The sequence below is a fragment of the Lepidochelys kempii genome, chromosome 17, assembly GCF_965140265.1.
Source record: "Lepidochelys kempii isolate rLepKem1 chromosome 17, rLepKem1.hap2, whole genome shotgun sequence".
Classification (NCBI taxonomy): domain Eukaryota; kingdom Metazoa; phylum Chordata; order Testudines; family Cheloniidae; genus Lepidochelys; species Lepidochelys kempii.
The window spans coordinates 1,809,557-1,834,470 of record NC_133272.1 but is presented as its reverse complement, the minus strand read 5'-3'; the positions used below and the strand labels follow the sequence as shown (position 1 = coordinate 1,834,470).

Genomic DNA, 24,914 nt, shown 5'->3' with positions numbered 1-24,914 from the left:
TGCATATTAATTTGTCACACACTAATGTGATTACTATGAATGCAAGTTATTGAACAGTTCTAGAAATAATGCAGGAGAGTCTTTTCTTGAATTTTATCTCACAGTTCGATTCCAAGGGGGCTTTTGAGCTGGGATAAACTATTATAAAATGATCCAAAAGCAGTTTTCTTGTTTAGTAACTTTCTGTACTTTTCTCTTACCCCCTTGTTTTAGATGTGTGTAGCTATTACAGTTTTTTCTGTCTCCTTTTTCCTGCCTGATCCGTCAGTAAACTCATGATCCTGTGCTTGAGATCAGTCCACAGAAATGATTGTGATGTCAAAAATTCCATATGGCTTTTCTGAAGGATTAAGCAGAAAGTGATTGAGAGGAAAAGCGCAGTTTTAAAATAGATAACTAGTAAAAATGGCAATAGAGGTTACAAAACAAAGCAGGTGAACTGATTTTTTTAAAGCAGTGCTATTAATTTTTCCTAGTGTGAAAGGTGCTCTCAAATTACTGAGCCATAGCATTCAGTTAGATTCTCATTTACAATTGCCTGTTTGTCTGGCTCCTGAGTACAAGGTTGTTAGTATACTGAAGCAACTTAAGTTGTCTTAAATTAGTCAACTTCCTTTTGAAGTGAATATGGCTCTGACACACCAAAATTGTGAATCTCTTGTGCCCCCTCCCAAGATTTCCCTTCATTGACTATTGTTCTGAACCAGATGAATTTTGTGTCTGTCACAGGGTAAGAGCACTGTCTGCTAGTTCCATCAAACATCTTTGCAACACTTGCCTCCCCATGTTTACATTTGGAGTGTTTGGCTCCATTTCCCCTTTCTGACTTGGCAGTCCTCTGGCATGCTGTTGTTGAAGAATTGGAGTAACAGAACTTGCTAAGAGAGGCAGATGAAACTAAACTAGCCTCAGTTTTGCATATTTTATTTTCTGAGTCACATCAGTTGACAATTTTTTCCATTCTATATGTGAAATCTTTGTTCAAATGCTATGACATGAATAACTTTCTATACCTCATTCAGATTTAGAATTCTCTTGGCCTATCCCAAGCTAGCATTCAATCTAGTTAATCATTTAGGAGTTAATTTTGATTTTTCACTTTTGTGTCTGATTCCTCCCCTTCTCTTGTTTTGTTTTTTGACTGAAGAAATCTTTGAGGCATCCAGATTCTGAGCTGCTGCCTTAATTTCAGTGATTTAGTCTTTTAATGGCCATAAAAATAGGTGTTCTGGACATCCTGCCGTAAGATAACTAACTCTCAGCTAGGTAATAGTGAATTGGACAAAGTTTAAATACACTTCAGCACTCCATGTAAGTGAATGAAACGTCATACTGAAATTACTAATAACTTTAAAAAGGCTTACTCATTGGCTCTTCGTAGGTTTAAAAACTTAAAATTTACGTTTGAATGTTTACTATCAAAACTAGATCCTCCTTTTATGTGAACAATATACTGGCAAAATCTATCGTTTAAAAGGTCCTTGAAGTAAGCCTGGAGTACAGAGACTTTAATTTAAGCTTCTTTTTGAGCTCATAACTGTTAGAAGAGACCATAATATTTTCAAGTTATGTAAGAAAACAACTCATGCTATTAACACCTGTTTTAATTTAAAATATTTTATTAACTTAAAAATATTCGCTGCTTGCCAAATTTTATGCTTTAATTGCATTTGGTATTTGGGTGGTGTCAGAAGCAAAGTGGAATCTGAGATATTAAAGTTAATGAAAGAAGCAATTGCACTGGTCTGGTTACTTAATTAAAAAAAAAAGTCATTCTTTATGTGCCTTTAGACACAGTAACATGATCAGCCATAGCAGCTCTGTTAAGCTTCCTTGTTCAACTTTGGTTATGCTTTTTTAGTTTACACTGAGGCTCTGAAATGCAAAGCTATAAAAATTCAACTGTAGGAATAATGCTGTGCGCAGAACTTAGAATTTTCTGGAGTTTGGTTTGTCACAACTTAATAAGCTGAATTTTTTTAATGTGTAATTCAGGACCCTTAAGGTATCATTCTCTTCAGTATGTGGGTGCATGCTCTTTTAAATCTTCTTATGGTTGATTTAACATGTACACAGTGAAGTGTGCCTGCCAACCAAACCATTGGTTGCTGCTACTCTCAGAACTGGACCATAGTAATCGGGTTTCCCAGTCATCGGTGGGACTCTGTCGAAATCAACAAGATGTGCTATATAATAGCTGAACTTAAACATGATTCCTTCACCCTCCTCTGTATCAAATGGACTAAACTTATTAGAAAAGGTATCAAAATTACAAGTAAAGTTGTTTGAAAGGTACAGGATAAGATCACTGATAAAAACTAGCAAGGCCTGTTACCCTGCCTAGGGAAAAATGTGCTTTGATGTTGAACTGTAACTCTTAAACATTTTGAAAATTGTGATCATCCATTTTTACTGCTGCAGTGAAATCTGTGTTTTAAAGATGCTGCATCTTGCTGAACTATTCGGTTTAGTAAAGTTTTTTTAAAGTAACTCTGTGACTTAATTTGAATCCATTGTTCTGCTCAGTAGTTACCCATTATGGTTTTACTTTCTAGCTGCTGTCTTCCAGCATGTTATCGCATCTGTAGGTGTGGCTCATGGGAGCGTTTCAGAATGTGGAAACATCCTCCCAAAGGATTTCTACTACCTAGAGGCACTTGCTTTAGCAAGGAGATTTTAATTGGATTTGATTTCTGATGGATAATGTTCATTGGTTAATGACGGCTATGCAGATCTTAAATATTACCTGTAAAAGTTCTTTGACCTTAATTTTTGTTACCTTATGTTCTATCTGCTAGACTATATACCTAGGCTCAACACTGCTGGGGGAAAAAAATCAAGAAGGTACAGTCACCTGCAAGTTTTATATGGCTTGTTTTACACCCCACTCTCTTCCCCACAAAAAGGAGGGAGGACAATTGGTTATGGCCCTATGCAAATTCATGGAGGCCACAGAAATCATGAAAATGCCCCCAAATTATGATCTTTTAAATATTTTTTTTAAATGGAAAATGTCTACAATGAAGTCTTTAATACAAAAAGAAAAAAGGTACCCTAGCTAGTCAATTTCAAGGACAGAATGTGTTTTCCTAACACTTCTAAAATTCGTGCTGGCCTATAAATTAACTAAATTAAGATGTAAAATTAATTGCATGCAAACCGTGTGAAATCCAATACTTTGCCATTTATACTCATGAATTTTTAAAAGTTTTTTATATAGGGCCTTAGTTATATAATAAAGGTGTGTGTTCCTCTGGTACTGATTAGTAAGGGAGAAAATGGGAAAAAACATCATTTGCTTTCTTTAGAGGTGGGATAATACATGAGAAATTAAAACTTCATAGCTCACGAAAGCTTATGCTCAATTAAATTGGTTAGTCTCTAAGGTGCCACAAGTACTCCTTTTCTTTTTGCGAATACAGACTAACACGGCTGCTACTCTGAAACCGGTGCTATCGCTGTTACAGTCTGTACTGGGGAGCATCTCAGTTTGGGGAACCTGATAGGGATGTGACTGAGCCTGTTACACCAGTGTGTGCCTCAGGCCTCTATAAGTGAATTGTAATTAAGAAACTGTGGTTTTGTTGACTAGAGCAGAAGACAGGATATTGGGCTAGATGGACCATTGGTCTGACCCAGTATGGCTGTTCTTACGTTCCTATCTGCGTGTAATACCCTACACCTCATTTGCAGGGTGCCAGGCATGTGTGTAAATTACAAGAAAAGCATATTGTCAGCCTTCAGTTGTAAGACCCATTCAGCACAGGTACTGACGTAATAAAGGCAGCAGAGTTGGTGTTGCTGCCCTTCAAGATACCCCGTAAGCGCACACATCTTGGAGTTCCTTTGTTTCTAGACTGAGTCAGTATGTGATGCTTTCTTGACTTTTCCTGTGTTCTAGGAAACCTGGTCCTTAATCCTTAAGTCAGTAATGACTAGCAGAAACCTACTGTGAAGAAAGCGGGCAATAATTTCCAGAGTAGGAAGGAAAGTGTATCTTTTGAAACAGAGTCCTCAGTGCATTAGGAACCTTGTGGTATCAAGGGATCATAAGAACAGCCATACTGGGTCAGACCAAGCTCCATCTAGCTCAGGATCCTTATTCCGACAGTGGCCAATGGCAGATGCTTCAAAAGAAATGAGCAGAACAGGATAATTATCAAATGTTCCATCCCCTGTCGCCCAGTACCAGCATCTGGCGGTCAGAGGCTTTACGCAATAATACAATAGAAATCTGTGTAAGATCTAGCAGTTTAAAAGACCAATCCAGGAAGCAAGTTTAGGCGTGTGAAAACATTAAAGTAATTCAGAATATAATGTGGCTTTGTTCTGGGGATGTGAAATTCTTGATCTGGCCTATGTTTACACTTACAAACAGTACAGTGGCACAGCTACAGGTATGCCACTAAAGCGTAGACACTTACTGCAGCTACGGAAGGGATTTCTCCATCGCTGTAGTAAATCCGCCCCCTTGAGAGGCAGTAACTAGTTTGACAAAAGAATTCTTCCATCAACATAGTTGTGTCGACACCAGGGCTTAGTCTGGCTTAACTATGTCTTGGGGATGTGAAGTTTTCACAGCCCTGAGTCACATATGTAGGTCGACCTAAGTTTTACGTGTAGATCCAGGCCCAGAATAAGAAAGCGTAAGCAAGCATCTTGCCACAGTGGCTAAACTGTATGTGACTGATTTTTGGAGTACTTGGCACAGTCAGCCTTCAAAGAGCTTCTTGTGTTCTTCCCCAACCAGTAGTTCTCACCATGGCTTTTGCCCAACTTGTGATGCTGAATTAAACACCACTTAGAGAAAAATACCTTGCATGTCACCATGGATCATAATCTTGTCAGCACACTTGAATGCAGTTGTAGCTGTGCAGGTTTGTGTCTTTGCTGTGTATAACTAGTTCTGGTGGTTTTTTTCCACCTTTAACATACTTTTTACAAATTGCCTTTCCTGAGAGGTGTTCAGTATATCATCTCAAGAGTATAAAAGGCAAATATTTTAACAGCAAGTTGGGAGGAAATCTAGTGTCTGAACCTGACTTGAGCCTTTTCCACTGATGTCTGCTGTGCATGAGTCACTTTTTGAAATAAACTAGAATGAGCTAGAGATTACTCTCTGCAGGGTTTGAATTTAGCAGTGGCCTGAGGACACAACAGGCCAAAAAACCTTCCCTGAGCAAGTAGCCCTAATCATTATAAAATATGTGCCTATACAGGCTATGACTTTCTGCTGTGGATTTTTTTTTGGGGGGGGGGAGGTGGGGAGGTACTGTGTTAACTACCCCCTAGGATTTCCTTCCACCAGGAATAGTAACAGGAGCAGGATGTGAAAGGGGATAGGAGGGGGAGGTTTGTGCCTATGTTTGTATCTTTTTCTTTAAAAAAAAAAAAAAAAATCTGAAAACGCCTGGGTGGATTTTCAGTTTTGCTTTTTTTAATCTGCTTAGGTTTTTTTAATCTAGTATTTCTACCTGGAGAAATTCTGTGGCCAGCTGAAGGTCTGAAAGAACATAAGAATGGCCATACTGGGTCAGACCGAAGGTCCATGTAGCCCAGTATGCTGTCTTCCGACAGTGGCCAGTGCCAGATGCCCCCAGAGGGAATGAACAGAACAGGTAATCATCAAGTGATCCATCCCCTGTCACCCATTCCCAGCTTCTGGCACCAGAGGCTAGGGACACCATCCCTGCCCATCCTGGCGAATAGCCATTGATGGTCCTATCCTCCATGAACTTACCTAGTTTTTTTTAACCCTCTTAGGCCTGGTCTACACTGCGTTGGGGGCGGGGGGGGGAGGAATAGATCTACGATACGCAACTTCAGCTACAAGAATAGCATAGCTGAAGTCGATGTATCTTAGGTCGACTTAGAATCACTTACTTTGCGTCCTCACAGCGCGGGATTGGCGGCCGCTGCTCCCCTGTCAACTCCGCTTCTGCCTCTCGCCGTGATGGAGTTCTGGAGTCAACAGCAGAGCGATCGGGGATCAATCACTACCCACTCATCCAGCGGGTAGTGTAGACGTAGCCTTATAGTCTTGGCCTTCACAACATCCTTTGGCAAAGAGTTCCACAGGTTGACTGTGCGTTGTGTGAAGAAATACTTCCTTTTGTTTGTTTTAAATCTGCTGCCTGTTAATTTCATTTGGTGACCCCTAGCTCTTGTGTTATGAGAGAGAGTAAATAACACTTTCTCCACACTAGTCATGATTTTATAGACTTCTATCATATCCCCCCCTTAGTCGTCTCTTTTCCAAGCTGAAGTCTTATTATTCTCTCTTCATATGGCAGCTGTTCCATACCCCTAATCATTTTTGTTGCCCTTTTCTGAACCTTTTCCAATTCCAATCTTTTTTGAGATGGGTTGACCACATCTGCACGCAGTATTCAAGAGGTGGGCTTACCATGGATTTATATAGAGGCAATATATTTTCTATTATTTATCCCTTTCTTAAATATTCCTAGCATTCTGTTTGCTTTTTTGACTGCCACTGCACATTGAGCGGATGTTTTCAGAGAACTATCCACAATGACTCCAAGATCTTTCTTGAGTGGTAACAGCTAACTTATATATATGTTGGGATTGTTTTCCAATGTGCATTACTTTGCATTTATCAATATTGAATTTCATCTGCCATTTGGTTGCCCAAGTCTGCCTGGGACTTAACTATCTTGAGTAGTTTTGTATCATCTGCAAATTTTGCCACCTCACTGTTTACCCCTTTTTCCAGATCATTTATGAATATGTTGACTAGGACTGGTCCCAGTACAGACCCATGGGGGACACCACTATTTACCTCTCTCCATTCTGAAAACTGACCATTTAGTTAAATGATAGGAAACAAAGGGTAGGAATAGTTACCAGTCCATGAGAGGACCTTCCCTCTTATCCCATGACAGCTTACTTTGCTTAAGAGCCTTTGTTGAGGGACCTTGTCAAAAGCTTTCTGAAAATCTAAGTACACTCTATCCACTGAATCCCTCTTGTCCACATGCTTGTTGACCCCCTCAAAGAATTCTAGTGGATTGGTGAGACATGATTTCCCTTTACAAAAACCATGTTAATGTGGATTGTGACATGTTGTGGTGACACCTGAGAGAATGTTGCTTTTTTTCAGGTTTAAATAAAATAAAACAAGTTCTAAACATCTAACTAACTAAAATACTTTGGAGAAAAGCTCTCTATTACAATGAAGTGGACATGTTGAATTTTAAGGGCTCAGAACACTCAAGATACACTTCTGTCTTGTTAGCTAAACAGAAGTTCAGACTTGACATTCCTGGTATTTCTAAGGCTAAAAATCCTTAAGCAAATTAAAATATTCCCACCTTGAAGATGTATTCAGTTGATCATCTGAGAAATGTTGAGCAGATATAGAGGCCCAGAGATGAGCAACAAAATATTAGAGAGATGGAAAGGCTTCTGTGTGCGGAGAGATTGAAAGTTAGACTAAATAATTTTAAATGTAAATTAATAATCTAATCTCTTCTGGAGATGAGGCGAGGGAATATAACTTGAGGTATGTAAAACAACAAATGGTTTAGAGAAAGCTAAACAAACACAGCTGTTTACCTTCTCTCCTTGATTAAGAACAAGGGAACATACTTAAAAGCTAACAAATTTGACTGGTAAAAAAATTTTTACATAATAAACCTGTGGAATTCACTTCAGTAAGAGATCATCATGTGATTTGTAGTTTTCCCACATGTCCTTGATATGTATATGGGTAACCAGAGCATCCACGATTACATTGGCTAGGATAGCCATAGTCTCATGCATCACAATATAAGCCATCAACCAGAAAGCCATTTCATAGGAATGGCGATAGTGGACAGACCAATGGTCTACTTAGCTCAGTATCCTGTCTTCCAAAAGTGGGCGGTGCTAGATGTTTCTGAGGGAGCGAACAGAATAGGGCAATTTGGGTGATCCATCCTGTTACCAGTCCCAGCTTCTAGCAATCGGGTTTAGGGGACACCCAAAGCATAGGGTTGCATCCCTGACCATCTTGGCTAATAGCCATTGATAAACCTATACTCCATTAACTTAGCTAATTCTTTTTTGGACCCAGTCATATTTTTGTCCTTCACAACATTTCCTGGCAACGAGTTCTACAGGTTGACAGCGTTGTGTGAAGAAATATTGTTTGTGTTGTGCTGAATTTGTAGATTAGATACTGTACTGTCATTTTGGAGTTTGGCAATTTTTTAGTGGGTTTTTTTCCAATCTGTGCAATATTGATGGGCGTCATCTTTTTTCTTTTCAGTAAGTCTAAAAGTGACTTGACTGTTGTGCTCTTTCCCCCTAAAGAGGTTCTCATCACGCTGTGTAGAGTTTTAAGTTGATCACAAATATTGAGAATCTTTTGAAACAGCACATTTATTTGCATGTGATTCTGTAGGCCTGATCTGCACATTGTGTAGCCTTCTATATACGTATGCAATATTGTATATGATATTACATTACATCTGTGTATCACTTTTCATCCCAAAGGATTTCAGATCACTTTGAAAACTGTGTAGTGATAGCTTCATATAACACGCAAGTGCACCCTACTCTGATAATATTAAACACTAAACACCACTTCAGGACAAGCGGAGAAGAACACTCCATGTCTCTGAAACAGCAGAGTGAATTTTACATAGCCAGAATGTAACTACCTAAGTCGGAATTTTCCTGAAGTAACCCTGTAAGTTTATTTTTGCAATAAGGCGTTCCTGAGGCTTAACCTCTGGAGTGCCAGTCCCCTAGGTGCTTTCTCCAGACTTTGTCCCAGGGAGTTTGACCATGAGCATTAGCTGAGAGTTTAAATCCTTGGAAGGCCTGCACCAATCCAAACTCTGCTAATAACTCAAGGTGAGCAATGGGAGGAAGCAAAGTGTTCGCCGCTTTTGTCATTGAAAACCTTGCATTCATATCTTCACAAATGAAATTATTTTTGGACCATACTCCAGTGGATATCTGTCCACACCAAATATTTATCAGACTATTCAATATTAACAGTTACTCCCAGGAGCAGAAGGATCCAAGGAAGGATTGAGATGTTTGGTTAAAGCAAGAGCTCATGTTATGCCAGTAGTTAGCCAGCACTAGTAGTCCCTTGCTTTCATGAGCACAGGAATTACCATATCAGATCAGACCAGCAGATGGTGGTGTTTTTTGCTCTGTGACAGTGGCAAGTGTTGGATATTTCAGAGGAATTTGCAAGAAACCCCATAGTAACCAGTTATGGAGCCATGTGTGCGTAGTGAAACTTCCTCCTAAACCCTTACGTTCGCCCTCTGAACTAAATGGTCCGACTCTTCTTTCTGGTCACATGGAAGCGACCCCAGGCTTCTGATCTTTATCCCTCTCTGAATCCTTTATTTCTGCTGTACCTTGCAACTGTGTGACCCAATTGAAAGCAGGACTCCAGGGAAGGGGGTAATCTGTGTAATATTTTTAGTCTTCCTTATACGACTCTCTTGACTGCCATTGTCACTGAGCAGAAGTTTTCATTGATCTATCCCCAGTGATGCTCAAGTCTCCTTACTAACTGGTATTGATTTAGAGCCAGCAATGTGTACAAAGAGTTTAAATTTATTCCTTCAAATTGTTCCTTCCAATGCATATTACCTTACACTTGTCACGATTGAGCTTTTTAATTTTCCCCAAAGTATTAAGGAGGGAAATATGCAGCTTTCCTACAGAGGAAAGTACCCAGCCTCTCCAGTGGCTGTCCTTAAAATCCTGTCAAATAAAACATGTTGAAAAATGTGGTGGTTGGATATGAATCTTACGGACTTTACCATATCACGTTTGATACAAAAACATCCACTTAAAGTCTGATCAGGCCCAAAGAATACCTTGTTCCTGAACCTGTTAGAGGAAAGATGTGTTTGAGCTCTGATAATTCTTAGGAGGAAATCGGTCCTGTGTGTTTTATCCAAGATTTGGGATGCGCTCTACATTCTGACATTTTGTTTGTGGGAATTTTGGATTCACTATAAACATCAGGAAGCTGACCGTTTAAAGAGAGCCCAAACTTAGATCCTACATGCCAAACGTTATCTGTGTTAAAAAACAGGTGGATCTCCATAGTGGGGTTGGAATAGCTTAGATATGCTGTTTAATAGCTCAATGTAACACTTATATTGCTGAATCATCTCCTCTTATACTTCCTGTTGGAGAGATTCTGGCATTATTGGGGTGGAGGGGAGGAAGGGGTTGCAATATTTCCTAACTATGTCTTAAAGATACACGGTCTCCATTTCCTTTTTTTCCCACAGAAGATAAATCAGCAAACTGTTCCTTGGCACAGAAGGTCTATAGTAGGGTGGTAAGAGAGTTAAGACAGGCAGGGATTTTGACTAGCTGCAGTTGTTGACTTGTTTGTTCTTTGTGTAATGTATTGGCTTCAAACACTTTGTTCCAGGTGTCCTTTCCCTGGAGGGCTTTGGGGAGCAGCTGTGAATAGAAGTGTGTAACTTGGGCACAGTAAAACTGTTTCAAAGAATTGCAAATTTGTAAATGATGCAACTTTCTACATTTCTCAATGGGGCGTTTGTAATACGCTGGCACTCTGGCTAGTTTCCTTGTTAGAGTTTTAGTTATGGCCATACACTGGGAAGCCAATAAACCTTGTTCTCTATGATGTTCGTAGAACAGCTGTAGCTGCATCCGTCATTAGAATAAGTCAGAGTCCACATAAAGGCTTTTCACTCTTCTGCCTTTTATCTTGCTGGCAAACCTACCCACCAGTGTCTTCCAATATAAGCCTGTCAGTAAATCCTGCTACATAACTGGGAGGTTTTAGGAAGTGACATGAGTGAGCTGAATGAAGGGGCTGCTGTAAATTTTTTCCTTTTGTGCCCAGTTGTTTCTGTTAAGTTCTGACTTTTTCCTCTCACAAGAGAAAACTCCAAGTATATCTTCACACAATTCATCAACATAAGTCTTACAAGAAAGTTTATTCAGACATTGAATTCCAAAGTTCTCCACTCCATTATTAAAGCATGATGGAAACTGGCATCTGTTCTCTGCCATCAGCAGGCAGGGAGCACCCTCACTGCAGATTTCACAAATGGTCTTTTTCAGCAAGGTGTCCACCAGGAATGCCAGTTGTAATTAACTTGCATTTCTAATGCAGTCACAATTGGTTCCTTTTGAACCATGCATCTTGCACCGTTGAAGTGGCAGATCAGAGAGGGTGCCATTCCTCTGAGTATTTGTTTTCTTTACTTTTGCTGACCTCAGGAAGTGACAGTAAGCATAATTACAGAATTTAGTCTAATACCAACATCAGATGTATGTGAGCTCCAGAGTGTGAAATTGAAAAATAAAACAGCTTCATTGCTTGATGAAAACTCCTAATATACAGATCACTTTGGGGGTTTGTTTGATTTCATGATATCCATTTAAATAATGATTTCACCTTCCTAAGTGAGGGTTTGCGTAATGTACGGTATATGGGAGATAGTTCCAGAGACTTGTAAAATGATTCTTGTATAAACCTTATATTGTGAAAATGGGTTTCAAAAAAGATACTTAGTGTAGAAAAACCATGAGTTTACTGTCCGTATAAACAATATTTAACACCATTTTCTGTGGCTTGTGTAATCTGTTCTTTACAAAGGTAGAGCCATGAAAATCTTTAATTAGTTCTCTGTGGGACTGACCTTTCAGGTGTGTTTAGTCTTTTAACTTTGAAAGTCAGATTTTATATTTCTCAGGGCTGTCTTTCTTTTGTCTTAAGTTCTAAAATGTACATGTTACACTGAGCAGACAGATGCAGGTCGCACATCAGTAACCTTCCACGTTATGTCAGTGTTGCTGCACCATTTTGCTTGCATGTCATGATAAAAAGGAAAAGTCTCTGAAATGGAGGGCAGGCTCTTGTATAACTATGTGGTACAATTCCATATTGAAAAGCAAATATATTATGTGTAATTGATAATTAAGTTGGTGCTGTTGAGCAACAGGTCCTGCTGGCAGCGGCTTCATCTGTAACAAATATTAATGCTTTTGAGGTTTGTGTTAATAAGTGTATGAAAAATAGAAGGTAGAAAGCAGCCATGCTGTGCGCAGCTCAAAGTAGAGTTTGGTGATATGACAAGAACATTGACTGCTGTCTTGCTTAAAGATCTTACTTCTAGTATGCCTGCTGTAGAGGGGTGCAGAATGTGGTCATAACTAGTTATTTAAAATTGCACATTTCCTTTGTGTTAACCGGGATAGTGGCTTTTTCCTGGCTCAGAATACAGCAGTGCAAGAACAGTATTCATCCATCTTGGTTAGTATAGTGTTCTGTCTTGATGAGCAGCAGTTCATTAACCTCCAGGACCAGAATCCAGCTTTGGCGCATTGATTGCAGTAGCTGGGCCCCGTTGGAGGGTGAAGTAAATTCAGGAGTAGAGTTTGATATTGAAATGTTGCAGTTGATCTGAAATGGCAGCTTTGTTCAGAGCTTCTTAAAATGAGCATTCTGTTTTAAAGTATTTTAAAACTAGGGGTTTTACAGACTAATGCAAGAGATGAATCATAGAATATCAAGGTTGGAAGGGACCTCAGGAGATCATCTAGTCCAACCCCCTGCTCAAAGCAGGACCAGTCCCCAATGTTTGCCCCAGATCCCTAAATGGCCCCCTCTGTATTAAGTGACATTTTAAACAAAAAATCTTGTGTATATCCATATTCATAAATACATGAAATATTTTGGTTTTTGAAAAATCGTAAAATGAAATCTATTCAAAATCATTTGTCCTTTTTATCACTCCCTGGGATCCATTGCACTATTCACTGTTCCATTGTAAAAATATCTAAGATCAGGATAATGAGTTAAAATAGCCTGAAGTGTGTCTGGCAAAATGTGTATTTCTGAGTTGGCATACTAAACATATCTTAAAATGGGGACAGGCCTGTTCTGTGGCAGAGTTGGGCATGTCTGTAGGAGTGAGCTTTTTACCACCTTGTAGTTTTGGAACTGCTAATTTCTTTAGTTTTGTTCTTTTGGGGGTGGGGGGGGGCAGGGAATCAGCAAGATGCCCCAAAATAAATCAGTGGCTTCTAGCTATGTTTTTTAAAGAACTCTTAAGCCAGTGGGAATAAAGGATCTGAAGCTATTGCTGAGGTCACCTCAGGACTTGCAATTAATCCAAATGTTAAGAAGCATATTTGAGATTGTTGCTGTAACTAAGGTTTCTGTTAACAAAATGTTAGTTTATTTTGTAAAAAAACTCCTAATTTCAGCCACACATCTGACACTCTATCACATTATCTGTAGTTGAAAGAGAGGTTTTGGTGCTTTGTGTCTTCCAAGGAGCTTGATCATCTGTTCACCTGAGACCTCCAGGAAATGGAAAAACAAGGTCTAGGTGTGTTTCACTGTGCATTCTAGAAATATAGTACTCTAGATACCTGAAGCATAGGCCACTAGAAATGCTCAGCTTTTGTTTCTCAAAATGGCTGCCAGATGTGTTGTCTCTACTGAATCCCCCTGTGTTTTTGAGATCAGAAATGGTGGTTACCACCACTCTGGAAGACTGAAGGAAAAAGGCAGTAAAAACCATTCTTAGAACCTGTGCAACTCAACATACAGAATGTGAACCTGACAGCGTCAATGCCTGTGGACGACTGTGTGTCAGGATGTTTGTAAGCCTTACCCAATGTATGCTACGTCATTGTTTGAAAAGAGGAAGTCTGTTTTATAGGTTAAACTTAGAAGTTGAGGCCGGACCCTGTGCCTGGGACCCGTTGCTAGCATTGGGGTTCTCTATGGAGAAAATACCTACAGCTTCAGAATATATGGTGGCAGACTCACTGAAGAAGCTGCTATCTGAGACATCTTTAAAAATATTTGTTTGCAAAGACTAACTTACAGTAGAACATCTGTGACTTTTGCTAGCTTTATATTGGCTTGTCTAAGTGATGTCACTGAGCCTTGTAGTAAAAAGGACTTTCATGAATTATAGAAGAACACTTGACTAGCAGTCACTTATTTCAGGCCTCTGCTTTTTAGTGATTGGTATTTAAAGGCTAGTTAATACTAATGTAGTAATTGACTCTTCTGTATTACCTTGTATCAAAAGGTCTCAAAGCACTCGGCAAAATAAGGCCTCAGTCCCTTAAGTTCAAGTACTTATATGGCCCCCATTACTACAGTAGCTGAGCTCCTCAGTCTTTTCATGGGTTTATCCTCACCAGACCCTGGAAGGCAGGGATGTGCTATTCTCCTCATTGTACAGATGCAGAACAGACACAGAGGCTAGGAAACTTGCCCAAGTCTCCCACTTCCTATGCTAGTGCCCTAACCAGTGGATTTACTCTCTGCAGGAAAGAGGGATCCCTAGGCTGAAGTACGTATTGCATCATTGAATTTTGGCTAACAACTGCAGTAAATTTATACAGAGTTAAAATACAAATAAATACACTTTGAAAACAAACTACATGGAAACAGAGTCCTCTGTTTATCTGACAGCAGTTCTGTTTCCTCCATGACAGTTAGTGACCTGATTAAACCATAACTTGTGCAGGAAAAAAGATCTCAGTTGAAAATTACCTTTTTAAAAACATTAACAATATAAATGTCTTGGGGGGAAAAAAGATTTTAAAAAACCCAAAACCCCTCAGACATCTCTTATGCTGTTGTAACATTGAGAGAAGGCTGGAGAAGGGCCAGATTTCAAAATCCCACCGTCTTGGGGGTGGTGGTGAACTTTGTCCCCATCACCCCTTGAACTGGTTTGGTTTAACTTGAGTTTCTCATTTAGATGTGTTTTTTTTCTTCTGTGCCTGCCTATGCTGATTTTTGTCAACAAATCTTGCAAGGGCAACTTTTAATTCAGTTCAGTTTTGATATGTATTTGTAATTTATAAGTTTGTTCACATTTATTACTGATGTGAGACTAACTTCCACACCCCTAAAATCTTCGCAGTTTTCCAAATTCTCTGCCACGTTTCCTGCTTCAGCCAGCCTGTCTGCTGGTTCTTCTGTATGCTTTCTACTGGAGCTGCTCATGGCCACAGTCCAGGATCCTAGCAAATATTTTTATACAATTCTGTTGCTTCCAGAAAACTGAAAGAATTGTAGTTAAGCCATATGAAAAGGGTTTCCACCCTTCCCAATCTGTGATCAAGCGGTAACTTTGTAATTCTTTCACCCATGGCCTTATCACATAGACTGGAAGGAGGAGTGGACGAAGGAGATACAGAAAATGCTATTCCAAGGAGTATCGACTTATACTGCACACATGAGTCAAACATCTCTGTTTTGGAGATATTCTTGTTGACATGGTACAGTATCTGTTCATTAATGGCCAAGGCTGATTCTTCTGGGTCAGACAAATCTTAAGCTCATATCTTCAAGGCAAACTGCATATATCATGCGTTGGTGGAATACTAGGCCTTATTATGATTGATAGTAACTAATGCAGAAAATGAATGTGTTTTGCTGTTTCTTAGCTGATTCTAATGTACTGGTAGGTATAATGCATTGCCTCTTCTCTTCCTGGGCAGGTGAGTTTCATGGCAACAACTCACTTACAGCTCACAACTACACTGGAGCTGGAGGTGTACTTTCCCAGTTATGTAAATTCACACACATTAGCTCTTATTGAGTTTGTGCACTAAAAATAGAAGTGAATCCCAGAGGCAGGGTGGGCTAGCAATTCCAAGCCCAGTCCTGTCAAGGACCCTAGGCGTGTACAGTAGTTGGGACAGGGAGTCCATCCCACTGCTCACACTACCTTTTTTATTTTTAGCATGTTACCCACACTAGCTTTGATTGAGGTATGTCTCCTCAAGCTGGAAATTACACCTCCATCTCCAGTGTAGACACCCTCAGTTGAAGAGGGATCATGGCTGTAAACTAGAAAACAAATTCTGTCACTTGTTTTGGGGACTTTTGATGTAGTTCGTTCTTGGACAAGAATCTGATCCAGTCTTCTAGCAGGCTCTAAATGAACTTTAAGACCCCACTGTTCAAATTATAAAGGTGCGCAGGTGTATATATTTAAGGGCAGTGAAACTGGCATCTATTAATGCAATGACTTACATGGCACCAAAAGTGTCGTCTGTTTTCTTGATGCAAAGGATGGGGTAAGCACCACAGCAGTGGAAAATAAGTGCTTAATATGGAGGGCTGATTTTCCCAGCAGAATATTTTAAGGTGGAAGTGAGTGTTTTATAATTAGATTATAAGATTTTATAATTTGCTTCATTGGTGATAGGTTTATTACAAAACTGCCTACAGAGGGAGCACAGTCCATGAGCCTGAATAAAATAGAGAAGACTCCTGGCAATGGAAACTCTCAGAATTATTCTGGGCCAGCTTGAAATGTTCTCGGTGTTGCAAGCTGAAATCTGAGAGTAAAGTGTGTGCCTTGTGTTCCTCTCGCAGTAACCCTCCGTTGAGTGAGGAAATGCTGCCGCCAGGGGAGTGGATGTGTCATCGCTGCACTGTGCGCCGAAAGGTAAAACCCCTTAACCCAACAAACCCGGTCCTTTGTCTCCCTCTTCTAAAATGTTCACTCTGTGCTGGTTTCCAAACGCTTCACTCATATTCGAGTCTTTCTGCCCTTTTCCCCTCCCACCAACCTTTCTTTTCCCATCCCCACAGACATAGATGCAAAACCTTGGAGAGTTCTGCTCCAGTGTGTGTGAGATCATGGAATTGCAGAGAGTAAAGTGAAGGTTAGACAGCTCGGCAGAGCAGAGAGGTTTTGATTACGAATAGGTGCACAGAAAACTCTAAGGAAGCCCCAAATTCCTGTACTGACTTTTACTATTTGAAATCACAAAACTGAACTTAAATCCAGACTTACAAACATTAATTTAGTAACATACCCTCAGCAAACAGCAATTTTCCACATTAAATCTTGGACAGGAAAAAACAAACTGCACTAAAAAATCCCAGAGGGAATAATTCTGCATGGGCAAAGGAGATGGACTAGTTGTGCCTTAATGTGGCTTCCCATCTTTAGTGTCTGATGCTTTTATGGCAGTGCCTCCTGATTCTGGCTAGTAAAAACAAAACAAAACTCTGACCCCCACAACAGTTTCCATAGCAACAGACTGAAATTGCTGTGAATTATGACTTCCTTATTTGTAAGAACAGGATGGAGAGATGATTGGGCAAGATTGTGGCTTGGTTTTTTGACATGCTATTTCCCAGGAAGCTCTCCTTGCTAAATGTAAACATGATTTTGCAGCAATGACGTCTTCAGACTGTGTACCCAAGTGTTTAAAGAGATTCTGCACCAAATTATCCAGGAAACCATTCATATGACGTGCTACACAAATTCCCCTCTAACACGTTGCTTTCTCCAACGACACCTTTTATCATGGTCTCTTGCTCCTGGCAAATCACTTGTGATGCTGTTGTACCCTGAAGACAGTAACGCTTCAGAAACTTGTCTCAACAATAAAAAGGTCAGCTTAAAAAGAGCAATGGCTTTGCTTTCTCTACCTCTTTTCCTTATCTTGAATGGCTTAGGTTTTTGTTTTTTTTTTAATCCCTCAATTTTTGCTCATTCCAGCACCCCACACAAAAGAGAAATGCTGCTTCCGAAAAACCTGTATCGGACAAAAGTCTCTTTCTGGTGGCTCAATTTCTTTTTTTCTCTGCTCCTGATTTTCCCTGTGGTTTGGTTTTTGTTGTTGTTGTTGTTGGCTTTTTGTTTTTTGATTTTTTTGATTTTTTTTTTTAAGCGGGATTCCCCTCCTTTCCTATGTTCAACTGTCTTTACCCATTTTCTCCTTGGAGGTTCATATGCTGCACGTCTCACAGCTTTCATGTAGATTGATGTGAATGCTAAATCCTTAAACTGTGCTGATGCTGCCCCTTGTGACTCGTAATAAATTATGCCCATTGCTCCTTCCAAACTAGGAGCACCAAGAAGGCTGGCTGGCTAGAGACCTCAAAATTAGGGTTGTCAAGCGATTTTAAAGAAGTAATCGCAATTAAAAAAAATACCATTCAAGCATTTTTGGATGTTTTCTACATTTACAAATATATTGATTTCAATTACAACACAGAATATAAAGTTTACAGTGCTCACTTCCTATTTTTGATTACAAACATTTGTGCTGTAAAAACACAAAAGAAATTGTATTTTTCAATTCACCTCATACCGTAGTGCAGTCTGTTTATAATGAAAGATGAACTTACAAATGTAGACATGTACAAAAAAATTTGATTAAAAAACAAAACAGTGTAAAACTTTAGAGCCTACAAGTCCACTCATTCCTACTTCTTGTTCTGCCACTCACTCAGACAAGCAAGTTTGTTTACATTTGCAGGAGATAATGCTGCCCGCTTCTTGTTTACAATGTCACCTGAAAGTGAGAACAGACATTCGCATGGCACTGTTGTAGCTGGGGTTGCAAGATATTTACATGCCAGATGCACTAAAGATTCATATGTCCCTTCATGCTTCATCCACCATTCCAGGGGACATGCATCCATGCTGATAATGGGTTCTGCTCGATAACAATCCAAAGCAGTGCAGACCAATGCATGTTCACTTTCATCATCTGAGTCAGATGCCACTAGCAGAAAGCATACTCCACACCTCGTCCCTCTCAGATTTTGGAAGGCACTTCAGATGCTTAAACCTTGGGTCGAGTGCTGTAGCTATCTTCAGAAATCTCACATTGGTACCTTCTTTGCGTTTTGTCAGATCTGCAGTGAAAGTGTTCTTAAAACAAATAACGTGTGCATAGTCATCATCTGAGACTGCTATAACATGAAATAAGTGGCAGAATGCAAGTACAACAGAGCAGGAGATGTACAATTCTCCCCCAAGAAGTTGTCAAAATTTAATTAACGCATTATTTTTTTTAACAAGCATCTGTGACGAAGCGGGACTGTTCTTAATGTTTCTTCGGAATACTATAGGGGTGCCTCAGTTTCCCCTATGCATTTCTTAAGTCTCTAGGTGGTGGGATAAGGGGGTGTAATTGTTGCAGAGCAAAGAGCCAGTGTACATAAATGGCCGACTCTCTCTCTCTCCTGGCAGCTGATGGCATGGGCCCTTCCCCCTGCAAGGTGATAGCTAAAGGTGTTGGAGAACAAAGGAGTCAGGTGACCTCCTGGACCAGAAAAGGGACAAAGCCCAGAGGAGGAGGGGGTGGAGAGTGAGTCAGTTGGGGGCTGGCTGGGGATGAGGCTTGAAGTGCAGATGTGGTTGTCTGGCTCACTGCCCCCGAAAATGGACCTGGCTGAGAGGTCTTGTTCTCTGTACTTACAAGCTCTGTTTTAGACCGTGTTCCTGTCATCTAATAAACCTCTGTTTTACTGGCTGGCTAAGAGTCATGTCTGACTGCAAAGTTGGGGTGCAGGACGCTCTGGCTTCACCAGGAGCCCGCCTGGGCGGACTCCCTGTGGGAAGTGCACGGAGGGGCAGAGGATGCTGAATGCTCCAAGGTCAGACCCAGGAAGGTGGAAGCTGTGTGAGCTTCTTGCCCTGAAGACAGTCTGCTCACAGAGAGGAGGCTCCATCAGAATCCTGCCCAGCTTCGTAGGGAGCAGTTCCAGATCATCACCCGGGGACCACGTGACAGCATCATCAGCATGGAAGCATGTCCTCTGGAATGGTAGCCAAAGCATGAAGGGGCATACGAATATTTACCATATCTGACACATAAATACCTTGAAAAGAAAAGGAGTACTTGCAGCACCTTAGAGACTAACCAATTTATTTGAGCATAAGCTTTCGTGAGCTACAGCTCACTTCATCGGATGCATCTGATGAAGTGAGCTGTAGCTCACGAAAGCTTATGCTCAAATAAATTGGTTAGTCTCTAAGGTGCCGCAAGTACTCCTTTTCTTTTTATGTATTCCATGTTCCTTTCCATACTCCCCCACTTTATTATGGTGGCTTTTAATTACTTTGTTTACTCCCAGCGGCTGATTCTTTGTACTAGGCATAGTGTGGGCAAATACTCTGCATGCTGCTTCGAACACTTCTGCGAATGTACTTGAGCCCTTCTGTGCACCAGCCTCTGCTGTTCCAGTCCTTAGCTTCCAGCATTGATCTCCTTCCTTACCTTCAGCTCCCCATAGACTCTCCTGAGCAGAAGTGGCCAGTTCGTGTTAAGTTGGCACATTGCAGTTTTTACTTTTTTTGTGCTCTCAAGTCATCGTTCTAATTCTTTTCTCATTTTTGAGTAGTCCTGCTATGAATGGACTCAAACGCTGCAAACCCTGCTGCGCTGTATTAGGCAGCAGAATGGTCCACTGTGTATTGTTTTAAGATTGTGGTTCTCAAACTTTGGTACTGGTGACCCCTTTCACAAAGCAAGCCTCTGAGTGCGGGCCCCCCCTCATAAATGAAAAACACTTTTAATTCTATTTAACGCCATTATAAATGCTGGAGGCAGAGCAGGGTTTGGGGTGGAGGCTGGCAGCTCGCAAGCCGCCCATGTAATAACCTGGCGACCCCCAGTTTGAGAACGCATGGCTTAAGAGGTGTCATTGGTAAATATGGTCTCCCAAATACATTGGTTGGTTGATCTCGAGTATTAATTTGGAATCTGATGCCACTAAACATGTTACTCATGTCCAGACTGGATTTGAATCCAAGTCTCCAGAGGCGAAAGGCAAGTAGGTGAACCTCCTCCCACACCTGGCAGTTCTAACTGCTTTAGTAGTAGTGTGACTTAGTCACACTAGCAATAACCAAATTGCTTTTACTGCCTTACGGCTAAATGTCATGGTGAGAAACTGTTGCAATCAATGTCTTGAGCTTTTGTTCATATAGCATTTCTGAAACATGTTCCATCTTTACTTACGTATGTATCAGGGCCAGTGTACTTATTTGTGTGGCACGAGTGGTAAGTGTGGCTCTTCATGTTATGCAGAAGCGAGAACAGAAGAAGGAGCTGGGGCAGGTAAATGGATTGGTGGACAAATCTGGGAAAAGGACCACCTCCCCCACAAGTGACACAGACCTGTTGGATAGGTCTAGCACCAGCATCAGGGCAATTGCACATGCCAGGATCTTGGAACGGAGAGCAAGTCGGCCTGGCACTCCTACATCTAATGCCAGCACTGAGACTCCCAATTCAGAGCAGAATGATGTAGACGAGGACATAATTGATGTGGATGATGACTCTGCCATTGCGGAAATGGACTGTGGGCAGCCCCAGCTGAAGCGACCCTTTGAGCTTCTTATTGCAGCTGCCATGGAAAGAAACCCAACCCAGTTCCAGTTGCCGAATGAACTGACCTGCACCACAGCACTTCCAGGTGAGTAAATATTGTTCACTTGCATAGCTTACAGGTCAGACATGCAACTGGTGGTTGCAGAAGTGCCCTCTGCCTTCTCTGTGCTCTTGTTTGTCCAGTTTATGCAAGATTCTACTGACATGTTTTTCTAATTCTGGCTTTGATGCCCCCTCTGCAAGTAGATGGTGCGGGTGTACACTCTTCTCCAGCTCCTCTTCAGATGTGGCTGCTTCACTAGAACAATAGATGAGTTTTTTTATTTCGCTCCAGGACATGCAGCAGGACTTGGAAACCTGTTTAATAGCAAAATGCCGGACTGGCCGGAACTTCGGTAGAGTTTAACAGAGTAGTGTACAGCTGCTCTCGGACGCCCTCTGCCAGACCAAATGACGCTGGCCAGAGGATTTTACCAGCCAGAGGAAGTCTCCTTGTATTTTGTTAGGATTGTTAATTGCCAAACTTTTATTCACTGCCATTGTATTCCTGGAATAGACTTTGAGACTAAGTAACAAGTTGATAATTTGAAAACTCAGTTTAGCCTAGATATTGTCTCTGACTAAATCTAGATGGCTGCTTGCTTTTTTGGCTCATGTCTACAAATAACAGGCCTGCCTTCATTTTATTTTTGTATTCCTCATCTCCCCTTCTTTTAAATTGATACCAAATTTAAGTCAGGGCTGTGGTGCCCTAAGTAGCTTTGCTAGCCTCTTCCTAGGTAAGTGTGTTTGTTTCTGCTAGAGATGGATGTGTATATCCGTTTGCTCCAGTTACAGTGATCAGAATAGGATCTCTGTTACACACAAGTAATGCAAAACCTTTTAATTTACTTTTCAGGAACTAGTAAGAGGAGGAGGAAGGAGGAAACCACAGGAAAGAATGTCAAGAAAGCACAACATGAGTTAGACCATAATGGTCTGGTTCCCTTGCCGGTAAAAGTCTGCTTCACATGCAACAGGTACCCAAGTCTCTCACTTCTGGGAGTTTCACTTGGTGTGGATGAAATTCTATTGTTTGTGAAAAGTTTGGCATCCTCTGCTTAAATACCAGTTTTGATCTCAAAAGGCATTGGATGAGTAAAAATTGTGTAGTAGTGAGTGTAATTTATGGTGCATGTAGAGGGCGTTAGGAGAAAATAACGCTCAGAAACAAAAGGCAGAAAATCGCTGACAAAGATGCATGCCACCAGATTATGCAAGGGAAACTCAGAAATGGTTAATCACAGAACCACAGAGCTAAATATTTATACAATCTTGGGTTGCTGGAATAGTGAACCATATCCATGAATTTACATCCCAGCCCAAAAAGTCAGTTTAATTGATAGTCTAAATCAAATTAAAATATTATTGTGGAAACCGAATCACAGTACAGCTATGCTCAGTGTCTTCTTTCACTCTAAGTGAGCTGTGGGAAGTGAGGAGGAGCTTCAGGTAAGCTTTAAAAAAAGAAACCTACGATGAAGCTGATGGCTTCATTAAATGAATTGTGTGTGGCTGGGAAGAACAAGCGTATTTGAAAGAGACCCCCTCTCATGTCCACTTTGTTTTGATGACCTCTTCCGTCTCTCTGAAGTAAAAGTTCTCGGTGCAACATAATATACCTCTCTGAGGAGTGGAGTAGTTGGGAATAATTTAACTCCCTGGAGGTTGCTCTTAGGGTCCATGAGTTTCCTTGGTAATGGGCCTACTGGCCAAAGCAGTAGTGAATGAGAGCAGCTTGTTCAGAACTGTTTATACAGCTTCTATGGAGTGCCTGGGGAACAAAGGACACTGCCAGTCCTACCCAAAGGATTTTACAATCCAAGGCCCCCATCCTGCATTTGGATTTACATGGGCAGATCTTTGTGCCCATTTGACTTCAGTCCAGTAGGACTCCACACAGATCAATTACCCCATTGTTGCCTAATTTTAGACAATAGCAACAAATAATTCAGGGGAAAGGGAGGATGAGAGCTACAGTAACTTTATTAGGTTAGATAAATTGTGTGGCTGGGGCCACTTCAGTCTCTTCCTAATTATTGGCTACAAGTGATCCTTCCCCTCCCACTTGTAGCATAGGAAGATGGTGAGCAACATTAATTTTGGTTTTCTAGGAAATAATAAAAATAGCAGCTGTTTCCCTGTTTCTTTGCAGGAGTTGCAGAGTGGCACCTCTTATTCAGTGTGATTACTGCCCCCTGCTGTTCCACATGGATTGTCTTGAGCCCCCTCTTACTGCCATGCCCCTGGGCAGATGGATGTGTCCAAATCATATTGAACACGTGGTGGTAAGTTTATAATAGTAAATGGATGTTAAAAGGACACGGTCAGATTCAATTTTATTAATGGACTAATTTTAAAAAAAGCTTTGAAAAAAGTTTATTGCTTCTCCATTAGTATTTCTAAGGATGTTTTCAACAAGCAATAAACTGACTATACACAATGTAAACAAACTGAAGAAGTAGAATGTTGATTTTGCTAATTTTCTTTGTTATAGTAATTGGTGTTTGTGACTCTGAGAAGCTTGATTTTTCAGACAAAAATGTGATCAAGTTGGCAACCTCTGGACAGAAGAAAAGCAGTAGATGAAATGCTTATGTAGAGAAGTTATTTCTCCATAGATCTCAGCTTCTTCATTCCAAAGTTCTAGAACTATCCCCCCCAAACCCCTACCCTTTCCTGAATAAGGAATTCCTGTGTGAATCAGCCCTCTGTTCCATCTACCTCAAGTTGGTGGGCACTATTTTATAGTCAAATGTTCATATCCACTGATGGCTGGTATCTAAATACTTCTCTCAGGAGACCCACTGTTGGTGAGATTAGACAAGCAGACATTAATTTATTGGGCCACTGAAATATTTTCTTTCGATCTTTAGAGTTGTACCCTCTAGCAGAAACAATTTTATTCACAAACACAGAGGACTAACGCTGAGCTGATGGTATTGACGGTGCAGTACCAACTGACTGTGAAAGAGGCAGATATTTTTTGGAACAAGTATTGATCTGTCACCCTAACTGCGCCAGTATTCTGTCTGCTCTTCCAGCTGAACCAGAAGAACATGACCCTGAGCAATCGGTGCCGAGTTTTTGATCGGTTCCAAGACACCATATCTCAGCATGTTGTCAAGGTGGATTTCCTGAACCGAATCCACAAGAAACACCCTCCCAACCGCAGAGTTCTTCAGTCAGTGAGGAGAAGAGTTTTGAAGGTAAGTGAAAACAGGAAACATTCTGGAGAACCTTGCTTTCATGTTTTAGCATAATAAAAAGGCAAGTAACAGGCATGCCCTAGTGTGATGGATTATCAAGGCTTTCTCTAGTCTTTGGTGTGTCCCGAGCAGGGCTAGGAAGAAGTGACGACAGCACCTGATCTCAAACTTGGGAGTGGAGCACGGCTGTTTTCTGGGAGCTACATTTAGCTATCCAGCCTCCCAATTAAGTAGCATTACACAGTTTTGCCACTTGGTGGCAACTACACATCTTTCAAATGCAACTTTAAGAAATGCTCTTGCCTTTCCCGTGAGTTGCCCTCATGCTTCAAAATTGGAAGGTTTTTAAGTTGCTAAGAGCTGCCCATATTACTGATTTGTATATGAGACGGAAGCAAGCATACACCATGCAACCCATCCTGTTTTTATATGCTCTAGAATGTGCAAATATTTTTCTGCAATCACAACAGGTCAGCTAGCTTAACACCGTACTGTTCGAGAGTCACTGCGGCAATTTAAAGT

The 24,914-nt window shown here is 40.8% G+C and overlaps 1 protein-coding gene across 5 annotated transcripts in view; it reads left to right on the top strand.

The window, feature by feature from the left end:
• PHF12 (PHD finger protein 12) overlaps nt 1-24,914 on the top strand; it is a 45,893-nt gene that overhangs the window by 4,467 nt on the left and 16,512 nt on the right. For 3 of the 5 annotated variants that reach the window (XM_073315633.1, XM_073315632.1, XM_073315636.1), the window contains exons 3-7: nt 16,379-16,451; nt 20,842-21,229; nt 22,043-22,163; nt 23,339-23,471; nt 24,228-24,392. In XM_073315633.1, coding sequence (XP_073171734.1) covers nt 16,379-16,451; nt 20,842-21,229; nt 22,043-22,163; nt 23,339-23,471; nt 24,228-24,392 — 880 coding nt within the window. Of the gene's footprint in view, nt 1-5,450; nt 5,619-16,377; nt 16,452-17,189; nt 17,410-20,841; nt 21,230-22,042; nt 22,164-23,338; nt 23,472-24,227; nt 24,393-24,914 lie in introns of those variants that run through there. The other 2 variants (XM_073315635.1, XM_073315634.1) reach the window with 2 other exon arrangements.